The sequence below is a fragment of the Echeneis naucrates genome, chromosome 24 (genome assembly GCF_900963305.1).
Source record: "Echeneis naucrates chromosome 24, fEcheNa1.1, whole genome shotgun sequence".
Taxonomy (NCBI): domain Eukaryota; kingdom Metazoa; phylum Chordata; class Actinopteri; order Carangiformes; family Echeneidae; genus Echeneis; species Echeneis naucrates.
Window position 1 is genome coordinate 39,432 of NC_042534.1, and position 15,939 is coordinate 55,370.

Here is a 15,939-nt window from a genome sequence, read left to right on the forward strand (position 1 = left end):
GGGGGACTTTGTTAGAAATCAACTTTAATTCTGAGAGTGGGAGCTCAGGGGGACCGAGGTTTTATCCAGATTACAGCGTCTCTCTGGACCCGGTGTGGGCCGGAAGAGGGGGTGCCGGTGTGCAAATTATTAGTTAGGTCTTTACAAACGACTGCAGAGGCGATATAGTGTTGGCATCTAAGGCAAGTTGGCGAGATGTTCCTACCGCAGAGGACACAGAACCCGGACTAAAGATCAGGATTTTATTGGAATAAATATTTTTTGGTGTCTCAGGTCAGCACCGAACTGAAGAGGAAATCGTGTCCATTGAAGATCTCTCTGAATGCCGGAGGTGTCCATGATTCTGACCCGCTGAATAATCAGTTAATAGTTTTTGTGATGCGAATTTTAAATGGGGTCTGGTGTGACGTTTCCCTCACGGAAAGATGTGCTATTACTCTCATTATTTATTTATTTATTTTTTCTACTGAGGATTCACAGAAATCACAACTCATATCTTTGAAGGGTGTTCTTTTCGATCAGAAACTTTAAGTCACTGTGAATCAGCTAGTGCAGTAATCAGCTTTAAATCGGTCCTTTTTCGATGGATACTGGTTTGACGTTTCCTCCACATTGGACCGACAATAGGCTTGAAATTCGTCCATCTGCCGGACCTGATGTCCGCCGTTTCATCCCGGAAACCGGACTCTTCTCCTGACAAGCCGCCGCTCCGTAACTCGGGGACTCATCCCGGTTCTGGGTGCTGGACTGGTTGGACCTGAGCAGCTGCTTCACCTGACTCGTTATAATACAGAACCCCCACCCCAGCAGGGATCTCCTTAGTAACGGTTAGTGACGGTGCCCCCACCCCCCACCCCCCGATTCTCTCATCAGTGATGGTCGGTGCTGAGATCCCGCTCTCCTCCCACTGAGCACCGGGACCAAACAGGGCCGATCCCCGGGACCAGATGTTCCCCAGCAGAATGAATGTGAACCAGTGCGGTCTGTTCGGACCGATGGACGAGCTGCAGGAGCTGGTCCTGATGGAGAGGCCGGTCCGCAGGAGTCTCAAGGTATTTACAGCTCAGCCTGTGTGGGCGGGGTGTGTGTGTGTGTGTGTGTGTGTGTGCGCGGTCATGATATGACATGTATGAGTGAGTGGGAGGAAGATCAGCAGCCTCCATACAGAAGGGAGACCCACTCTCTGCACAGCATGACGCATTTTCCTCTGTCTGTCTGTCTGCCTGCCTGCCTGCCTGCCTGCCCATCTGTCTGTCTACGCTCTGTCCAAGATTTTTGAAACCAGGACATGAAACACAGGACTTCCTGTGCTGTGTTTGAGTTTGCTCTTTTGTTCACACACTTAATTTGACTTCACTGAGCAGAGAACAGTCATCTTCATCAATGTCATGTATAATCATCACTCAAAGGTCACATGGGGTTAAAGATTAACATTGTGAACACTGTTGGACAGTAGACATGCTGGGTGGAGGTAAAGATTAATGGAGGTGGAAAATAACTATTATTTTCTGGGGACTCCTGGACTCCTGGACTCAGCAGCCAAAGTTGCTCCTTCGGGACAATCTGTTCTCATAATAAATGAAACACTGGATGACAGTTTTGTGTTTATTTCCCATCAGACGGCCGAGGAGATTGATCAGCTGACTGTGGATGAAGACCTAAACGACATAGAGAGAGCTGTCTACCTGCTCAGGTGAGCTGCTCTGAACCTGGCCACTTAAGGAATAGGTCACAATCAATTCTGTCCTTTGTTAGATTTCTACTGTGAGAGGCTACATGTGGAAGAAAAAGAGTCCAGTCCTCCAGCCGTCCTCCACATGGCCCGGTAAACTCTGCAGCTAATGAACCATTGAAGGGAATCATCCTGTTGTCTGATCCCAGAGGACCTGAACTAGTTCACTAAACTCATTCAGTTTCTGGACTGAAACTCTGGAGACGTGACAGAAAAACAGGACAGAAACTTGCAGGACTCTAGAGTACTGGATTGTGGAGGATCAGCCATGATCTGAGTTCTATAACAGAAAAAACAGTAGAGACACATAAATTCTGTGTAAAAGCATTCAGGCTGTATTCGTCCAGGTTCAGGGTCTTTGTGGCTTTGTTTTCCTGTGCTGTCCTTTTTATATTATCTATTCTTCTGCTCAGCATTGGTCAGGAGGTCCAGAGAGTGAGTGTCATCAGTAACTTGCCAAGTCTTGTCCGCCAGAATCCAGCTGAGACGTTTCGTCGGGTTGTACCAAAAGTCCGGGTAGGTAGCAGTGTGGGATCTGTTTTTCTGGAAGATGATGCGTGGCAGGTGTGAACCGTCCTGTCGATCTAAACCAGGACATCCTGAATGGATCTGGAGCTGAGATCCAGCTGGCAGCAGCAGCATCGTTTTTAACCATCCTCCAAGACGACATCATCCTGATCCACACCCACACTTACTCAATCCTCAAGACAGTCCTGCTGCACCTGAACCACAGAGACACAGGTAACACACCTGAACCACAAACAGGTAAAACACCCAAACCATCATGTGGACGTTTACTTAGATCTTGATATTGACATAGTTTGTTGTTGTCAGTTGTGAGCAACGCCTGGTTGGAGACTTTGCTGTCTGCCATCAACGCTTTACCGAAGGAGACCATAAAACAGGAGGTACAGGTTTAGCAGTCTGTCTTTGGTTCACTCTGTACCTGTCTGCGTTTGTCTCACACTCTACCTGTCTGTCTCTTAAGGTGCTGAATCCTCTCTTGTATCAGTCTCACCTGTCTCACTCTGTTCCTGCTCGTGTGGCCAGTTGTCGCATTTTAGGAAGAGTTGCCAGCAAATTTGATTCCCACATGTGAGTCATTCTCTTTGATCATTGGTCAGAATAGTCACACCTGCATGACTTTTACAGGTGTTTTTTCTATGTATCAGAGTGAAGAAGGAACTGCTGCCATTGGCTCGGTCTTTTTGTCAGGATGTGGATTGTGAAGTCCGAACTTGTATGTGCCGTCAGCTGGAAAGCATTGCCAGGGCAACCGGGTAAACACCAACCAATCACCAACCAATCACGAAGAAAACATGCTGCTGTGGTGACAGTGTGTTTCCTGTTTTTCCCTCAGGGTTGATGACACCAGGATGGAGCTGCTTCCTGAATTATTGGAGCTTGCTGAAGATGAGGAGCGCAGTGTTCGCCTTGCCGCCTTTGACACCATCATCAACTTGCTGGAGATGATTAACAGTGGTAAGTCTCTAAGTATCTGGTGTAAATTTAATCAGTTTACTGGGGAGTTTACCTCCCCCATGAGCATGCTTAGTCACTCAGTCATGGTGATTCAAAACTGTCCAGGGGACCTTGTTGTCTGTAGGGAGATTAACTGGGCCACTGGATTTTTAGTGCTCTTGTTGCTAGCTGTCCCATGGAAGCCTTTCCTCTACACAAACACCACTCTGAAACCCCCCTCCTGTTTCAGATGACAAGCTCCATGTTGTGGTTCCTCTGGTGATGTCAGTCTGTGAAACACCATTGCAAACGGACGAAGTCATAGTGGCATCGTTGTCATTCCAGTTTGGGAAGCTGTGCAGTGGATTGACAGGTGAGACTCCACACAGTCAACACTTAAGTAGAATGACACTGAAAGCTGGAGAGGACAAACAATCTGGGATCTGAGAGTTGGTTCCCAAAGGGTTAGAATTAAGTAATCCTGGTCAAACTGGTCCTAGGTGAAGAACACACTAAGTGGATCCAAATAACTAAGGGACAGCAACTTCAAGAAAAGGCTAGCTTGTTTGAGTTAGATTTAGGAAGCTAGAGTGCTTCAGAACATCCAGAACAGTAAACTTGAAATCAGTCTTTTCATTAAAACTCTCAAAGCCCGGATGATCCTGCGATTCTCACTTTTAGTCTCTGAAGGTAACAAGTTTCGAGGAGTTCAAGTTACAGTGAAGAATAGTGCCTTTCAGTTTGGAACAGCTGACTGGAGACGAGGGTTAGGTTTAGCTCAGCCTCTTTCCTCCCTATTCTTAGATCATATCAAATACTTAATCCTTAAGAGGAAGAGTCTGCCCCTCACTCTGTCAACATCTGTTTCTAGGGTCTGAAGGTTTTTTCAGGCTCTTTCAGTCTGAACTGCAGGACTTTCTGAGGAGACTTTGTGTTTCAGGGTCTCTATCAGATGAGCAGAGGAGCTGCCTGCTGCAGCATTTTAAGGTGCTGTGTGTCGCCGGTCTGCAGACTGAAGGAAACCAGACCGACATCAACGAGTCCAAGCTGATCCGCTGCAACTGCTGCTACAACCTTCCGGTGACGTCTGCACACTCAGCAGAGTCTGAGTTCACTTCAATTTGTTAGATTCTCCACATGACCATCTCTCTCTGCAGGCCATGGTGGTGTTTGCTGGTTCCACCCACTTCCTGTCAGAGCTCTACTCGTCCTTTTCCAGTCTTTGTTGTGACCCAGAAGTCAGTGTTCGACGAAGTGCTGCAGCTAGTTTCCACCAGGTCGGAACATTGTCTCTAATGTTACAGGGTTTGGCTGTGAGGGTTAATCCTCTGAGGAGCAAATGTATTGTCAGTTGTCAGCATCTTCAGAATCAAAAGATGAAAGAGAGAAGTTGTTAAATGTTTGATTAAACCCCACCCCTCCCACATCAGGTGGTGAAGCTCCTTGGCTCAAATGTCCAGGTGGTTCTCAAGGAACTTCTGGTCCTGCTGCAGGATGACGCTCTGGAGGTGAGAGTCCAGCTTAGTCCAGTTTCTTCATTTAGGATCTTAGTCTACAGTACAGGAGTAGTTCAGACTGTGACTCAGACTCAGGTGGTTCTAACTCAGGTGTGGTGTGCTGGGTTCTGAGGCTTCTTTGCTGTGGCTCAGGTCCTAGATGCTCTGATGAACCACCTTGAGGAAACTCTGGAGGCAATTCTGTCCAGAGGGGAAAACCTGACCCTGGACAACAAGGTTAGAGAACAAACACCGTTCAGACTAGGTCTTTGTCTTTGTTCCTTCTTCCCTAATCTTGTTCCTCTGTGTTTCTTGGTCCTACTGTGATTCTGGTGATGTTTCTCTTCAGTTTCCAGAGCTGTTGTCAGCTCTCTTGTTGGCAGAGCAGAAGGTTGGATGTTCTCTGCGTTGGCGGCTGCATGAGAAGCTGCTGCAGCATTATAGTTGTCTGGCACGACTGCTGCCCGGAGAGCTGCTGCACCAGAGCTTCGCTCCTCGCATCTTCGTCATCCTCACCACCAATGTCAGTACCAGACGCCTTTGGGCGGGCCTGAGAAGGAAAACTGTAGAGTACACAGGTGATTTCCTTTGGTTATTGTGGTTACAGAAGGTGTTACCTGTGCAGAGGGAGGCAGCTCGGACATTCTGCATGTTTCTCCGCTACAACCGCAAACAGGAGCAGCGCCAAGAGCTGATGGAGCGAGTGATCCAAGGTCAGGAGGCCTGAGTCCACCTGTCTGTTCACTTCTCTGTCACCTGTCTGATCCTCATTTGTCGCTTGTCCTCAGATCTGGCTCAGGGGAGGAGCTACTGGAACCGTCTGAGGTTCCTTGATGTTTGTGAAACAGCCTCTGAGATTTTCTCCAGAAAATACTTCAACAAACATTTTCTGGTTCCAGCTCTGGAGCTGGTTCATGACCCGGTTGCCAACGTCAGGTAGGTCTGTCTGTCTGCTCACCCCTCTGTCATCTTTCCTGTCTGTCTGCTCACCTGTTTATCTGTCAGGTACAAGCTGTGCCAGCTGTTGCCTAGGTTACGGTCGCTGCTCCGCCTCCCAGCGGACAAACAGCTGTTGCAGCAATTGGACTTCTGTGTCCAGAAGCTTCTCTGCAGAGAGAAGGACAAGGATGTAGTGGCAACCATCCGCCAGGTAAGACCCAGAGCATAGCACAAGGCTACCTCAGACTACTCCACACCAGATCAGACCAACTGATAATGTCTTCCTATTCTGCAGACTGTATTGGAACTAGACAAGCTGGACTTCACAGAACCTGTAAGTTCAGTTCAGACCTGAATCACAGAGTCTCTGACACTTCCTTTGTCTGTTTTTTGACTGTCTTTCTGTCTGTGTTTCTCTCCGTCTCTGTCTCTTTTTCAGTTCCATAAGAGACAGGCGAGGGACGTCCTGGACCAGAAGAAGGAGACAGAGGAGTGTCTGCTGCTGGAGATGGTGAGTCGGGATCCTGATCCAGTCTTGAGTCTGAACCAGTTTAGTTCTAATGATGTGTCCTCTGGTCAGGAGCAGCTGGAGCGCCAGCAGAGTGAGGCGAAGGTTGTTGAGAGAAAACGTGAGAAAGCCGCCATCTTCTATTCTGATTGGCAGGAGAGAGACTGGTTTGTAGTGCAGTGTCTAAACCAACTCTCTTTAACAGGAAGGGATAGTAAGAGCAGTCTGTCTGCAACCAAATCCATGTCCCTGTCTGGAGCAGCCCTGTCTTCAGGTGAGACACCAGCTCAGGGTGAACCATATTGATCTAATTTGGCCCAGAATTGTAGTGGATCTGAGACTAGGTATATCTGGTGATGATGCTGATTCTTACAGGTAAAGAGATGAGGAAGGCCAAATTGTCCCGGAGTCGATCCCTCAGCAGCCAACCGACAACGTCCAAACCCACCACCTCAGAAAGACCTGTGTAAGACCCCCAGAACCGAGATCCCTGAATCCTGAACCCCACAGTGATACAGACAGAACCCCTAGATCCCAAACCTCCAGACCAATGGAGTCCTGAACTTAGACTGTCAGACCTCCAGAGCCAAGACCCCTTAGGGCCCAGGCTTCAGAACTCCAATCCCCAGAATCCTGATCCCCAAATCCCATGGACCCTCAGAACGTAGACTTACCGATCCTAGAATTATGGTACCCAGACCCATGGACTCCATATACCCTGTTCCCCAGACCCCCTAACAGGCAGTAAAGGTTTCATCTGTTGGTTTTTACATGTGGACCTATAAGTTCATGATATGTTTTCTGATGCGGTGATTCAGGAAGGTGAAGGATCTGAATAGTACATCCGGACCCGGGATGTCCTCCACCTCGCAGAACAAAGGTACCACATCATTGTCACTGATATGTGTGAGGGTTGTCTATCACAATCTGGGTCCATCCAATGGTCACTGTTCTTTCTGATATTTTCTAGATGACTCATTGCGGAACATCCAATTCACCATGGCAACCCAGTCCACCTCATCCGTGCCGGTCCTGATCCGAAGCAACACCACAAGCCTACTGGACAGGGCCAACACACTGGACCACAGAACTGGTTCCATAGACCACAGGGACCAGAGAACTGGGACACTGGGCCATAGAACCAATACCATAGACCACAGGAACAATATGGTGGACCAGAGAACTGGGACAGTGGAACACAGAACCAGTACTGTTGACCAGAGAGACCATAGAAGTAGCACCTTGGATCATAGGACCAGTGGAGTTAACCAGAGAGATCATAAGACCAGTTCTGTGGACCAGAGAGATCATCGGACAAGTTCTTTGGACCAGAGAGATCACTGGACCACTACCTTAGACCAGCGCAGCAAAACAATGGAGCAGGGTTGTGGGGTTAAGGAGGGTCAGTCCAGAAAGCTTTCAATGTGAGTTCTAGCTGAACCCTTCTGGTTGCAAACCCTTGAGATCATGGTTCTATGTGGTCTTTACAGTTTCTCCACCTTTAGACTAGGTTCAGAAGTGGCCCCCAGACTAGGCCCTCTCCTACTGATCCAGTGAAGACCCAGGGATTAAACCAGGGTCATGTGAGGTAACCATGGTGATTTATCGAGGGTCTGATTTAATCCTGGTCTTGTTAGTTGAGCCTTGGCTTGTCCCATTATGGCTTAATTCGCTTGATTTGGGTTTAAACCTGGTTTATTGGTTTTGTTTCAGTTCAGGACTTGACCCCAGAAGACTCCTGAGCTCTGTCACACCTCCTCCTGTACAAAATCTTACAAACATGAAAAATGTCTCAAAACCTGCTGGACTGAAAAATGTCATGTGACATCACAGTGGGGTTTGTCCTCAAATGGCATTCAAAATTTAAAAAATGACAAAATCTTATTGAAAACCTCAAGAATGGATACATGTTTGATTAGCAAAGTTGCAACTAAATGTTCATCTGACAAACAGGAACAAAAGGGTCTGTTTGTGTGTATTTGTGTGTGCACTTGTCAACAGATATACAGATTCACAGATTGCCCTGATGAGTTTAATGGTTTATGAACTTTGTTCTATTGTTTAAATGATTCACTTGATCCTTTTTTTTTTCCTTTCTTTTTTTTTACAGGAACAGGAAGTCCAACTCTTTCAGTGTCCAATCAGGACGAGACTGAAGGTGATGACGACATCATACCTACAATAGGGCATTGGCCAATCAGAAGTTAGGAAGTACTTTCAGGCCATTATCCAGACGGCTACAGGACATCAACTCTGCCTTACAGTGACTGTACTGTAATGACCTTATCCTGTCACTTGATTTGTTCAGTAAAGTCCACACTTTGAATCTGTCTACTTTCTTATTGGTTGCTGATGTATGATTGGTTTGATGACAACACAGGACCAATGAACTCTTGCGTCTGGATTCAATGCTAATCCTGGGCCTGTTTTTAGTTCTGGCACAGTCAGTATTTGCGTCTAGTAGCTTTAGTTTGTTTTTCTGGTTTGCCTGCTGAGCATGGTTCAAGGATGTCACTGTGAGATAACCATCCAGCCATCCATCTTCAAACACTAATCTGAAATTGGGTTGTGGGGATAACAACTTTAGCAAGGAGCCCCAGGCTTCCTTTTACCCAGCATGGCTGAGCTTGTCACCCTGTCTCTAAGACCCCAGCCACCCTATGTAGAAAACCAATTTTGGCCGCTGGTATCCGCAACCTTGTTCTTTCAGCCATGACCACAGGTGAGGGTAGGAGCAAAGATTGAACAGTAGATTGTGAACTTTGTCCTCTGGCTCAGTTCTCATTTTGTGACAATGGTGTGGTGCTGTACCAGCTGCCTGGATTCTCCAGTCAATCTCACGCTCCAGCATTCCCTCACTTGTGAACCAGACTCCGAGATACTGAATCCCTTCATTTGGGGCAAGAACTCATTCCTCACCAGTAGTCAGAAATCTAATTCCTACTGAGAACCATGGCCTCGGGTTTAGAGGTGCTGATCCTCATTCCTGCCTCTTTACACTCAGCTACGAACCAATCCAGTGAGTGTTGTAGATGTAAGGCCGATGGCGCCAAAAGGCCCACATCATACGCAAAAAGCAACGATGCGATCCTCCGGCTACTGACCTGCAACCCCTCCTCACCATGGCTGTGCCTCAAAATCCTGTCCATAAATATCACGAACAGAATCGGAAATGTGGATGTTTCTACAGGTTTAATCTTGTTAATGTCACATTTGCTATGATACATTCTAGCATGCTGACATACTGCCGACAGTTCAACAGACACTAAAGACATCAACCAGAACACGGAAGACAAGAGAACCAGGTTTATGGTCTCATTCTCTAGTTTACAGTTGTCAATACAACATGATGTTCATTTTTTTAAATGATGCTCCGTTTAGAGGGAAACACACCAGGAAGAAGGGGAGGGGTTAGGGGGCGGGGCTACTGTGTGACTGACAAGCCCTACCATTCAATCAGGACAGAGTCTGGAGCCAGTCATATCCACCCCTCACTCCTCCTTGCTGCCACCTTCTCCTCCAAATATGGTTTCTATTGGTTTATGGAAAAAAAACAAGGTGGCTGACAGACACATTACAATCTGGGGGTTTCAGTGCACATTATTAGAGCAGGCCGTCAATAGCATTAGAATATCTTAAATCTGCCATGTCTCCATTTGAAGCATAAAGGTTGCCAGGTGTGACTCAGGTGGGCATGGCTTGGCAAACTCTTCGGTACAGACATGTCATTATTTCTTGGTGGGGTCGATCACTCGGCCCATGAGCAGCATGCTGCCGGTACTCTCCTGGTAGACGATGAAGATGAAGGGCCTGTTGATAGTCAGTCGGGGAGGAAGGGAGGAGAACGTGTTGTTGTCTCCCCCTGCAGAAATGGTGTCACTGCGCTCTTCAACTGAGATGACAGACTTGTGCAAGACCTAAAAATGGAAAATAAACAGGAAGAAAAAGACACAACTTTTCACATTAAAAGTCTGATAAAATCTTATCAATATAAATAATTTATCTACACTTAAAACTGGATCCTGGCTCAGTCCCTCAGGTAAACTCAACAATGTCATCCCAGCACTACAGTTCCCATGATGCTTTGGAGGCAGGATGAAGGCAACCTCATTCACCTCTGTAAGCCTTGGACTTTTGGCTCCATCCATATTGGTGATGTCAGCATTGTCCTGAAACACCTGAGTGATATCAAGAGCCTGCAGGATATTTTTCAGTGAATAGGAACGCTCCATCATAAAACGTGGCAGCTGTACCTCCAATTTCCTGTCAAAAAATGAAACAAGGGTTTTACCTCTGAGTCTGTTCCTGTCAGCTCAAAGCTTTCACAAACTCATCGCTGTGGTGTGAACAGAATGTAGCAAGGGGGGGGGAAGCGGAAATCTCACGTCTTCTTGAGTTGTCCAAACCAGGCTCGCATCTTCTCGCCTGTGACTTCCTCTTCTACAATATTGATGTCCACGTCTTCATCTGGCAGCACCACCAACATCGCTGTGCCATCTGTCATCGGAAGCTTCAACACGCCAGCCTTCACTGAGCGATCATAAGCCAGAAAGTACTTATCTGCCCTGAACATCATGGTAACCATGACAACGTGATACTTGTCCACATAGAAACGCTCATCCTGAGAGAAAGACGCGTTAAAGGGTGGAGTGAAATGAGCTGAAAGACAGAGAAAATATTTTTACTATCACACAACAGAGACGGTGTGTAAAGTGGTTCTGATCAAAGACCTGGTCCTGGTATCACCAGACTCAGGCAACAGGCAATACCTACTCTGGAACGAGGCGGCAGTAGCAAGCAACAGCTGGGTCTGGGGGTCTAGGGTGGTCACCAGCTCCTGAATCTGGTCCCCGGTTTGCTCCTGGACCCAGCGGTTGATGATGTCAATGGCTTCCTGTTGTGGCGTGTAGACCAGGTTTTGAGCATTTCCCCCAAACTTTGTCTGCACCATGTCCAGGTAGGAAGTGGACAGTGGGAAGTTTTGGGCGGGAAAGATAGCAACACCCTGTCGCAGGTTTGCATCTTCGCCCCTCTGCAGGACAGTGGTCCTTAGAGTCTGAAACAAATCTGAGAGACAGGACAGACTCAAACCTTAGTTCAACAAAGACAGGATCTGAAGTCCATCTCTGAGTCCAGAGCACACCACTGACCCCTGACCTCAGATCCTGAACTCTGACCTCTGACTTGGAGCTACCTGGGAGAGTCTGCAGGTCCATTCCAGTCAGAGAGAGTCCTTGAAGCAGCTGGTCCCTGGTTGGCCCATTGGTGGCACCAAGCAGCGCCATCAGCGCAGTCGTCAATGTGAACGGAGACAGGAAGATGTTCTCATCGGTCCGGCTTGCCACTGTTCGGTATAGCCGGGTGGCAAAATCTGACATCCTGTTGGTCAAGTCCTCCACCAGGGGGCCAGTGGTTCCAGAAGACCCTGCACTCCAGAGCACGAGGATGACCAATGGGAGGAGGGTGGAGGGCTGCATGGTCAGGGCACGGTCTGGTGGAGGAGGCAGAAAAAGACACCAAAAGGTCTCATTTTCAGTAGAAAGGAATTTGGGGCCTGGACCAGAACTAGAAACGTGCACAGTCCAGATCGTGAGACTGATCAGGATAAGAGCAATGCAACTTCCGGCACACGGGCGACGCCCTCTGTAATCTGATGACGTCACACCAGTCAGTGTTGGGGGATTTAGATGTGTTTAATTATTTTGTGTCTGTGTACCCATAGTTTGTTATTTCGTGGTCCTTTCCAGCTGATCGCTCGGTATATGACGTATCGATATCGATGATTCAAGATGGTCAGCTGCTGCAAACAACAAAAATGTCCGCACACTAACCTTCAGCTTCTGATGCTCTTCGGTGTTCGATTTTCGATCCGACTTTCTGCTCCGACGATCCACCAGCATCAGACTGACCCCAACCACTAAAATGTACTTCCTTTAGACTCTTCGAAATAAAAGTCCCTACTCTGCTCAGCTCTAGCACAATAGCAAATAACGTCCGCTTTGATTTGATTATTTCAGCTTCAATAAAGAAGCCCACGCTTCACTTCAGATACACAGATGTGAGTCCACACGATCGTGGCTGTACCGTATTTCTATAATATCGAAGAATCTGGTATGTATGTCCTGATTTACCATCTTTAAATTATACTTATTCCGGGGTCATCGCAGTTCACTGGTGTCTCTCTGAGCACCAGGGTCCCGATTTAAAATCATTCTTCAGTGTGTAGAATCGATCCAATTAAAACATGTTCTCTTTAAATCACAACTGCAGAACAGGACTTCATTTCCATGCTTTTATTTTGAAAGTTTGGTTCTTTCCAATTGTTCTCTCCGTTTTAATGCAGTCTAACACGCAGGCGCGCTGACCTGACGTCATGGTGTTGATATCATGTGACAGTATCAAAAAAAGCTGAGACAAGAGTGAGGAGATGATGATGAGGATGATGTGGATGGTGACTATGATGATGATGGCGGTGATGAGGTGATTATATTCCTGGCCTTAAGAGTACTGAAGAGTTAAGTGTTCACATACTTTTGTTCACTTGTGGGAAAGGAAAAGCCACCAGTTCACTGACTGTAGTGAATCTTAGTCTTTGTCTCCATCTGTTGAACCTGGTTTTACATGTTTACTCATTTATTTGTTGTTGAACCCCAGGTCATGTGTCTGAGCTAATGGTGCCCCCCCGATCCCTCGCACTCCCTCCCTCCACACCGCTATGTCCTGTCCGTCTCGAGGCAGGTGAGGAGCAAAGATAATCTCTAGCCTGCGGAGGACACTGCTCTGGTCACCACGGGCAACAGTCACCTGGAGACGTCTCATCATCAGCCGCATCATCACCCGATTGGCCCAGGCCAGTCCCAAAGCAGGTGACACGGGGCAGGAGAGAGGACTGAGACAGAGAACAAATTATTTAAGACAGCATGCATTCTCTTTGATTTCATCAATAAAATGACCACAGTCCTCAGTTTACTCAGTGAAGTAATATAGAGGAAAGAAAGACATTTGTATTTTAAGGAAGAAAGTTTTTACCCCAAACTGTTGTCTCCTGAGTTGAAGACATCTGTGACCTGAAGCACACATCAGTGATTATTGAGCTGGAATTATTAGCATTAATCAATCCCTGAAGACAATTCATGATATAATCAGGGTGTTTCCCAGCTGATCCCAGACCAGGAGACTATGGGACCACCAGGATGCGTGGAAACGGCCTGCTCTGGGCCACAACCCAATGATAAATTCCTAGTCCTGGCCTTGCTCCACCAGAATCCCTGGCCCTGATCCGGGTATGTTACCTGGTTGATGCAAAGGACAGGTGTGGTGAACTCCTGGCTCAGGTGGTGAAGTGTGGAGGAGAATGCGAGCAGCTGTTTGTTCCTCTCCAGCCAATCATCAGCTTTGAACTCAGACCTGAACAGAGCTGCCACTGAGTCCAGGACCAGAAGCCGAACCAGACCCTGGGCCAGCAGGAGGGGGACACGCCGAGAAAGACACATGTGTAGTGAGTCCTGATAGAGACAAAAAAAGTGAGTAATATTTGGGTACCGTCCTCCAGCCTTAGTCTGAGATGAGACTCACCAGGTCGGCAGCATGTTCAATATAGACTTGGTCGCTGAACTGGAGACTGTGGATCAGTTCCTGAGGGACGTCTGACCGCAGATGGGACTGTTCCCTGATCAGCTGCTGCAGACGCCTGATGGGAAACGAGTCTTCGGTGCAGATGTAGACTGCTCCTGTATCGATACACAGGTTTAATCTCAGCTAATCACTGTCCTGCAGATCATCTGTATCAGCATTAACCTGAAGCTCTGTCAGAACTGACTGTGCAGCAGAGTCAGATAAACACAGGTAAACTCAGCTGATCAGCAGAGAGAAATCCAAACACAAATACAAATCCTGGTCATTTTAATCTTTTTATGCCCATATTCAGCCCTTTCTGTTCATCATCATCCCTTTGAGCATTTCAGTTTTTAAAATTTCAAGAAAACTCCAAGTCTCAGCATTTTCAGAATCAGCAAACAAAGACTGTTCAGTGTAATTGGAGCTAGTAGCTCAGAAAACAGGAAATGACAAAAATGCAAATAGATTTTTTTTTGCCTGTTTTCTAGGTAAATGGGCCAGATTAAGAGATTGCGGGCTAAGGAGAGTTAAAGTGTCAGCAAACATGAAGTTACTCAACATCTGGAAATCAAAGGTCTAAGATTGCAGCAAATTGGGCCTGACTCCTGGTCCCAGTGTGGCCACTGACCTGAGCCCAGTCCCCTGTACTGGGTAGGGTACTGTACAGACAGACAGAACTGCATAGCCAACTGAGTCTTTCCCGCTCCACTCTCTCCTGAGAGTTCAGTGATGGCCCCAACAGGAAGACCCCCCCTCAATAACTCATCCAGCACTGGACAGCCCACGCCAACTCTGAGGCCGGACTCCCAATTGTCTCGCGTATGAAGGGCTGAAAAGACACACAGAGACACGTGCCACTGCATCACACTGCATCACACTCGGACATCACAATATCACAATTAGACAGCACAGTTGCTGGTGCGACCTGGGATTGGATGGTGTCGTCTGCAGGCAGTGGCGGCAGCAGTGAGCAGCTGCTGGATGTCTGAGCGGGACAGATTGGTGACTCTCTGTAGGTCTGGACCAGAAAGACAGATGACCTCCCTGACAGATGTGAGTTTGGCTGGAAGGAAGATGAGACTGGTGGTCACCATAGTAACATCAATATGACCTGTCCTAGACTTCCCTGTCAACTGTGTGACACACCAGATCAAGGGGTGGATATAACCTTCTCCGTACTATATCCCGATTGGGCATTTTCCCACTGACTTCAATACAATCTGACCTCTTTTTAAGACCAGTAGAGTCATTCCCTGATAGACTCCCAGGCAGTGGTGTAGAGATTCTGTCCAAACTGTTGGACAACGAGTCCCACACACTCCATGGCTCGCTGGACAATCAGGAACAGCTTCAGTCTCAGATTCATCACACTGAAATTAATCTCAGTAGGAATGCAATGGCTCACAGCTTCACACAGAGTCAACATTTCCAAGGACTTGAAGGGGACCATCTATGTTATAATTTAGTGTGTACATATTCTTGGATTATTTTTATTTCCAGTCGTACATCTATTAATTTTCTGGGGATCAATTAAGTATTTCTGATTCGGATCAGATAGAACAGAGGGTTAAGGCTTTGGTTTTGGCTTCTCTTTACAGACCTAGCGTCCTCGTCCAGGTTGACAGTCTGCCGTCTCTCGTTTGGTCGAAAACACTGTCATAACGAGTTTTGGGTCAGTACTGACCGCACCTGTGGTGTTTTAGTGTGACAACATAATCTTTCAGAAGCATTACATCAGAAAATCAACATGACACATTCAGGCTGGTAGGAAGCTAAAAGTAAGGAAACAGCACACTTTGTTTTGGAGTCTTCCAGCTGGTGAACCCGGAGTTTAAGAAGGGTTTACCCGAAATGACTGAGGACGGAGGAGCATCTGGAGGAAATGTTCAGAGAAGACGACACCAGCTACTTCGGCTAAAGTTATCTGATGGTGCTATTAAATCAGACAAGCCCCCCCAAACTAAACCCTCTGAGATCAGGTTGGGGTGCAGCGGCCTGACCTCTCCCCAGAGCTGAGATGATCTTCGGGCTGAGTTGCAGTCGATCCCAGTCCATGTCCCCGCTGAGGAGACAGAGCTCAGCGTCAGCTGTCTGCCTTTGTTTTATTGATTTGTTTTATTTTGTGTCCACACGGCGTCAGGTTATCGTCAAACACCCGCGCAAACGTGAAACGTCATCAGTGACGA

General features: G+C 47.3%; 3 protein-coding genes across 13 annotated transcripts; 1 reads left to right on the plus strand and 2 right to left on the minus strand.

Moving 5' to 3' along the window:
* Window positions 1-8,456, plus strand: ppp4r4 (protein phosphatase 4, regulatory subunit 4). Of its 9 annotated transcripts, XM_029497028.1 has the most exons (26): window positions 1-1,052; window positions 1,620-1,693; window positions 2,146-2,248; window positions 2,326-2,473; window positions 2,567-2,640; window positions 2,721-2,827; window positions 2,905-3,012; window positions 3,093-3,214; window positions 3,444-3,566; window positions 4,134-4,273; window positions 4,351-4,470; window positions 4,624-4,701; window positions 4,843-4,926; window positions 5,039-5,212; window positions 5,297-5,402; window positions 5,478-5,625; window positions 5,695-5,839; window positions 5,924-5,962; window positions 6,068-6,139; window positions 6,209-6,257; window positions 6,342-6,410; window positions 6,512-6,602; window positions 6,955-7,016; window positions 7,107-7,204; window positions 7,517-7,560; window positions 8,247-8,456. In XM_029497028.1, the coding sequence occupies exons 1-26, from the start codon at window positions 948-950 to the stop codon at window positions 8,290-8,292; spliced, it is 2,529 nt and encodes an 842-aa protein (XP_029352888.1). In that variant the 5' UTR covers window positions 1-947; the 3' UTR covers window positions 8,293-8,456. The 9 variants fall into 9 exon arrangements, 8 of the variants coding, with proteins under 8 accessions (XP_029352888.1, XP_029352887.1, XP_029352882.1 ...); XM_029497027.1 differs by having other exon boundaries at window positions 7,107-7,560; XM_029497022.1 differs by having other exon boundaries at window positions 5,039-5,402; window positions 7,107-7,560.
* An 840-nt stretch (window positions 8,457-9,296) lies between these two features.
* On the minus strand, window positions 9,297-12,139 carry LOC115037936 (protein Z-dependent protease inhibitor-like). The gene is made up of 6 exons (XM_029496720.1): window positions 11,968-12,139; window positions 11,331-11,627; window positions 10,910-11,203; window positions 10,522-10,795; window positions 10,252-10,399; window positions 9,297-10,053 (listed from the first exon to the last, which is right to left on the minus strand). Exons 2-6 carry the CDS (start codon window positions 11,611-11,613, stop codon window positions 9,865-9,867), a joined length of 1,188 nt encoding a protein of 395 aa, XP_029352580.1. The 5' UTR covers window positions 11,614-11,627; window positions 11,968-12,139; the 3' UTR covers window positions 9,297-9,864.
* A 292-nt stretch (window positions 12,140-12,431) lies between these two features.
* Window positions 12,432-15,907, minus strand: xrcc3 (X-ray repair complementing defective repair in Chinese hamster cells 3). Of its 3 annotated transcripts, none has more exons than XM_029496735.1 (7): window positions 15,754-15,907; window positions 14,679-14,816; window positions 14,382-14,582; window positions 13,712-13,866; window positions 13,429-13,590; window positions 13,166-13,203; window positions 12,432-13,025 (listed from the first exon to the last, which is right to left on the minus strand). In XM_029496735.1, exons 1-7 carry the CDS (start codon window positions 15,806-15,808, stop codon window positions 12,770-12,772), a joined length of 1,005 nt encoding a protein of 334 aa, XP_029352595.1. In that variant the 5' UTR covers window positions 15,809-15,907; the 3' UTR covers window positions 12,432-12,769. The 3 variants fall into 3 exon arrangements, with proteins under 3 accessions (XP_029352595.1, XP_029352594.1, XP_029352596.1); XM_029496734.1 differs by having other exon boundaries at window positions 13,429-13,641; XM_029496736.1 differs by lacking the exon at window positions 15,754-15,907 and adding an exon at window positions 15,600-15,742 and having other exon boundaries at window positions 13,429-13,641; window positions 14,382-14,816.
* Window positions 15,908-15,939: the final 32 nt, after the last annotated feature.

What these genes read in the sequence shown, in the direction of transcription:
- LOC115037936 (XM_029496720.1), bottom strand. Translation starts at nt 11,613, where the DNA reads ATGCAGCCCTCCACCCTCCTCCCATTGGTCATCCTCGTGCTCTGGAGT. An exon ending in GGACCTGCAGACTCTCCCAG is followed by an intron (nt 11,204 to 11,330) that starts GTAGCTCCAAGT and finishes CCTGTCTCTCAG; the next exon opens with ATTTGTTTCAGACTCTAAGG. An exon ending in TACTGCCGCCTCGTTCCAGA is followed by an intron (nt 10,796 to 10,909) that starts GTAGGTATTGCC and finishes TCTGTCTTTCAG; the next exon opens with CTCATTTCACTCCACCCTTT.
- ppp4r4 (XM_029497021.1), top strand. Translation starts at nt 948, where the DNA reads ATGTTCCCCAGCAGAATGAATGTGAACCAGTGCGGTCTGTTCGGACCG. An exon ending in CTGCAGCTAGTTTCCACCAG is followed by an intron (nt 4,471 to 4,623) that starts GTCGGAACATTG and finishes CTCCCACATCAG; the next exon opens with GTGGTGAAGCTCCTTGGCTC. An exon ending in TGGAGCAGCCCTGTCTTCAG is followed by an intron (nt 6,411 to 6,511) that starts GTGAGACACCAG and finishes TGATTCTTACAG; the next exon opens with GTAAAGAGATGAGGAAGGCC.
- xrcc3 (XM_029496734.1), bottom strand. Translation starts at nt 15,808, where the DNA reads ATGGACTGGGATCGACTGCAACTCAGCCCGAAGATCATCTCAGCTCTG. An exon ending in GTACAGGGGACTGGGCTCAG is followed by an intron (nt 13,867 to 14,381) that starts GTCAGTGGCCAC and finishes GTATCGATACAG; the next exon opens with GAGCAGTCTACATCTGCACC. An exon ending in CTGTCCTTTGCATCAACCAG is followed by an intron (nt 13,204 to 13,428) that starts GTAACATACCCG and finishes TGTGTGCTTCAG; the next exon opens with GTCACAGATGTCTTCAACTC.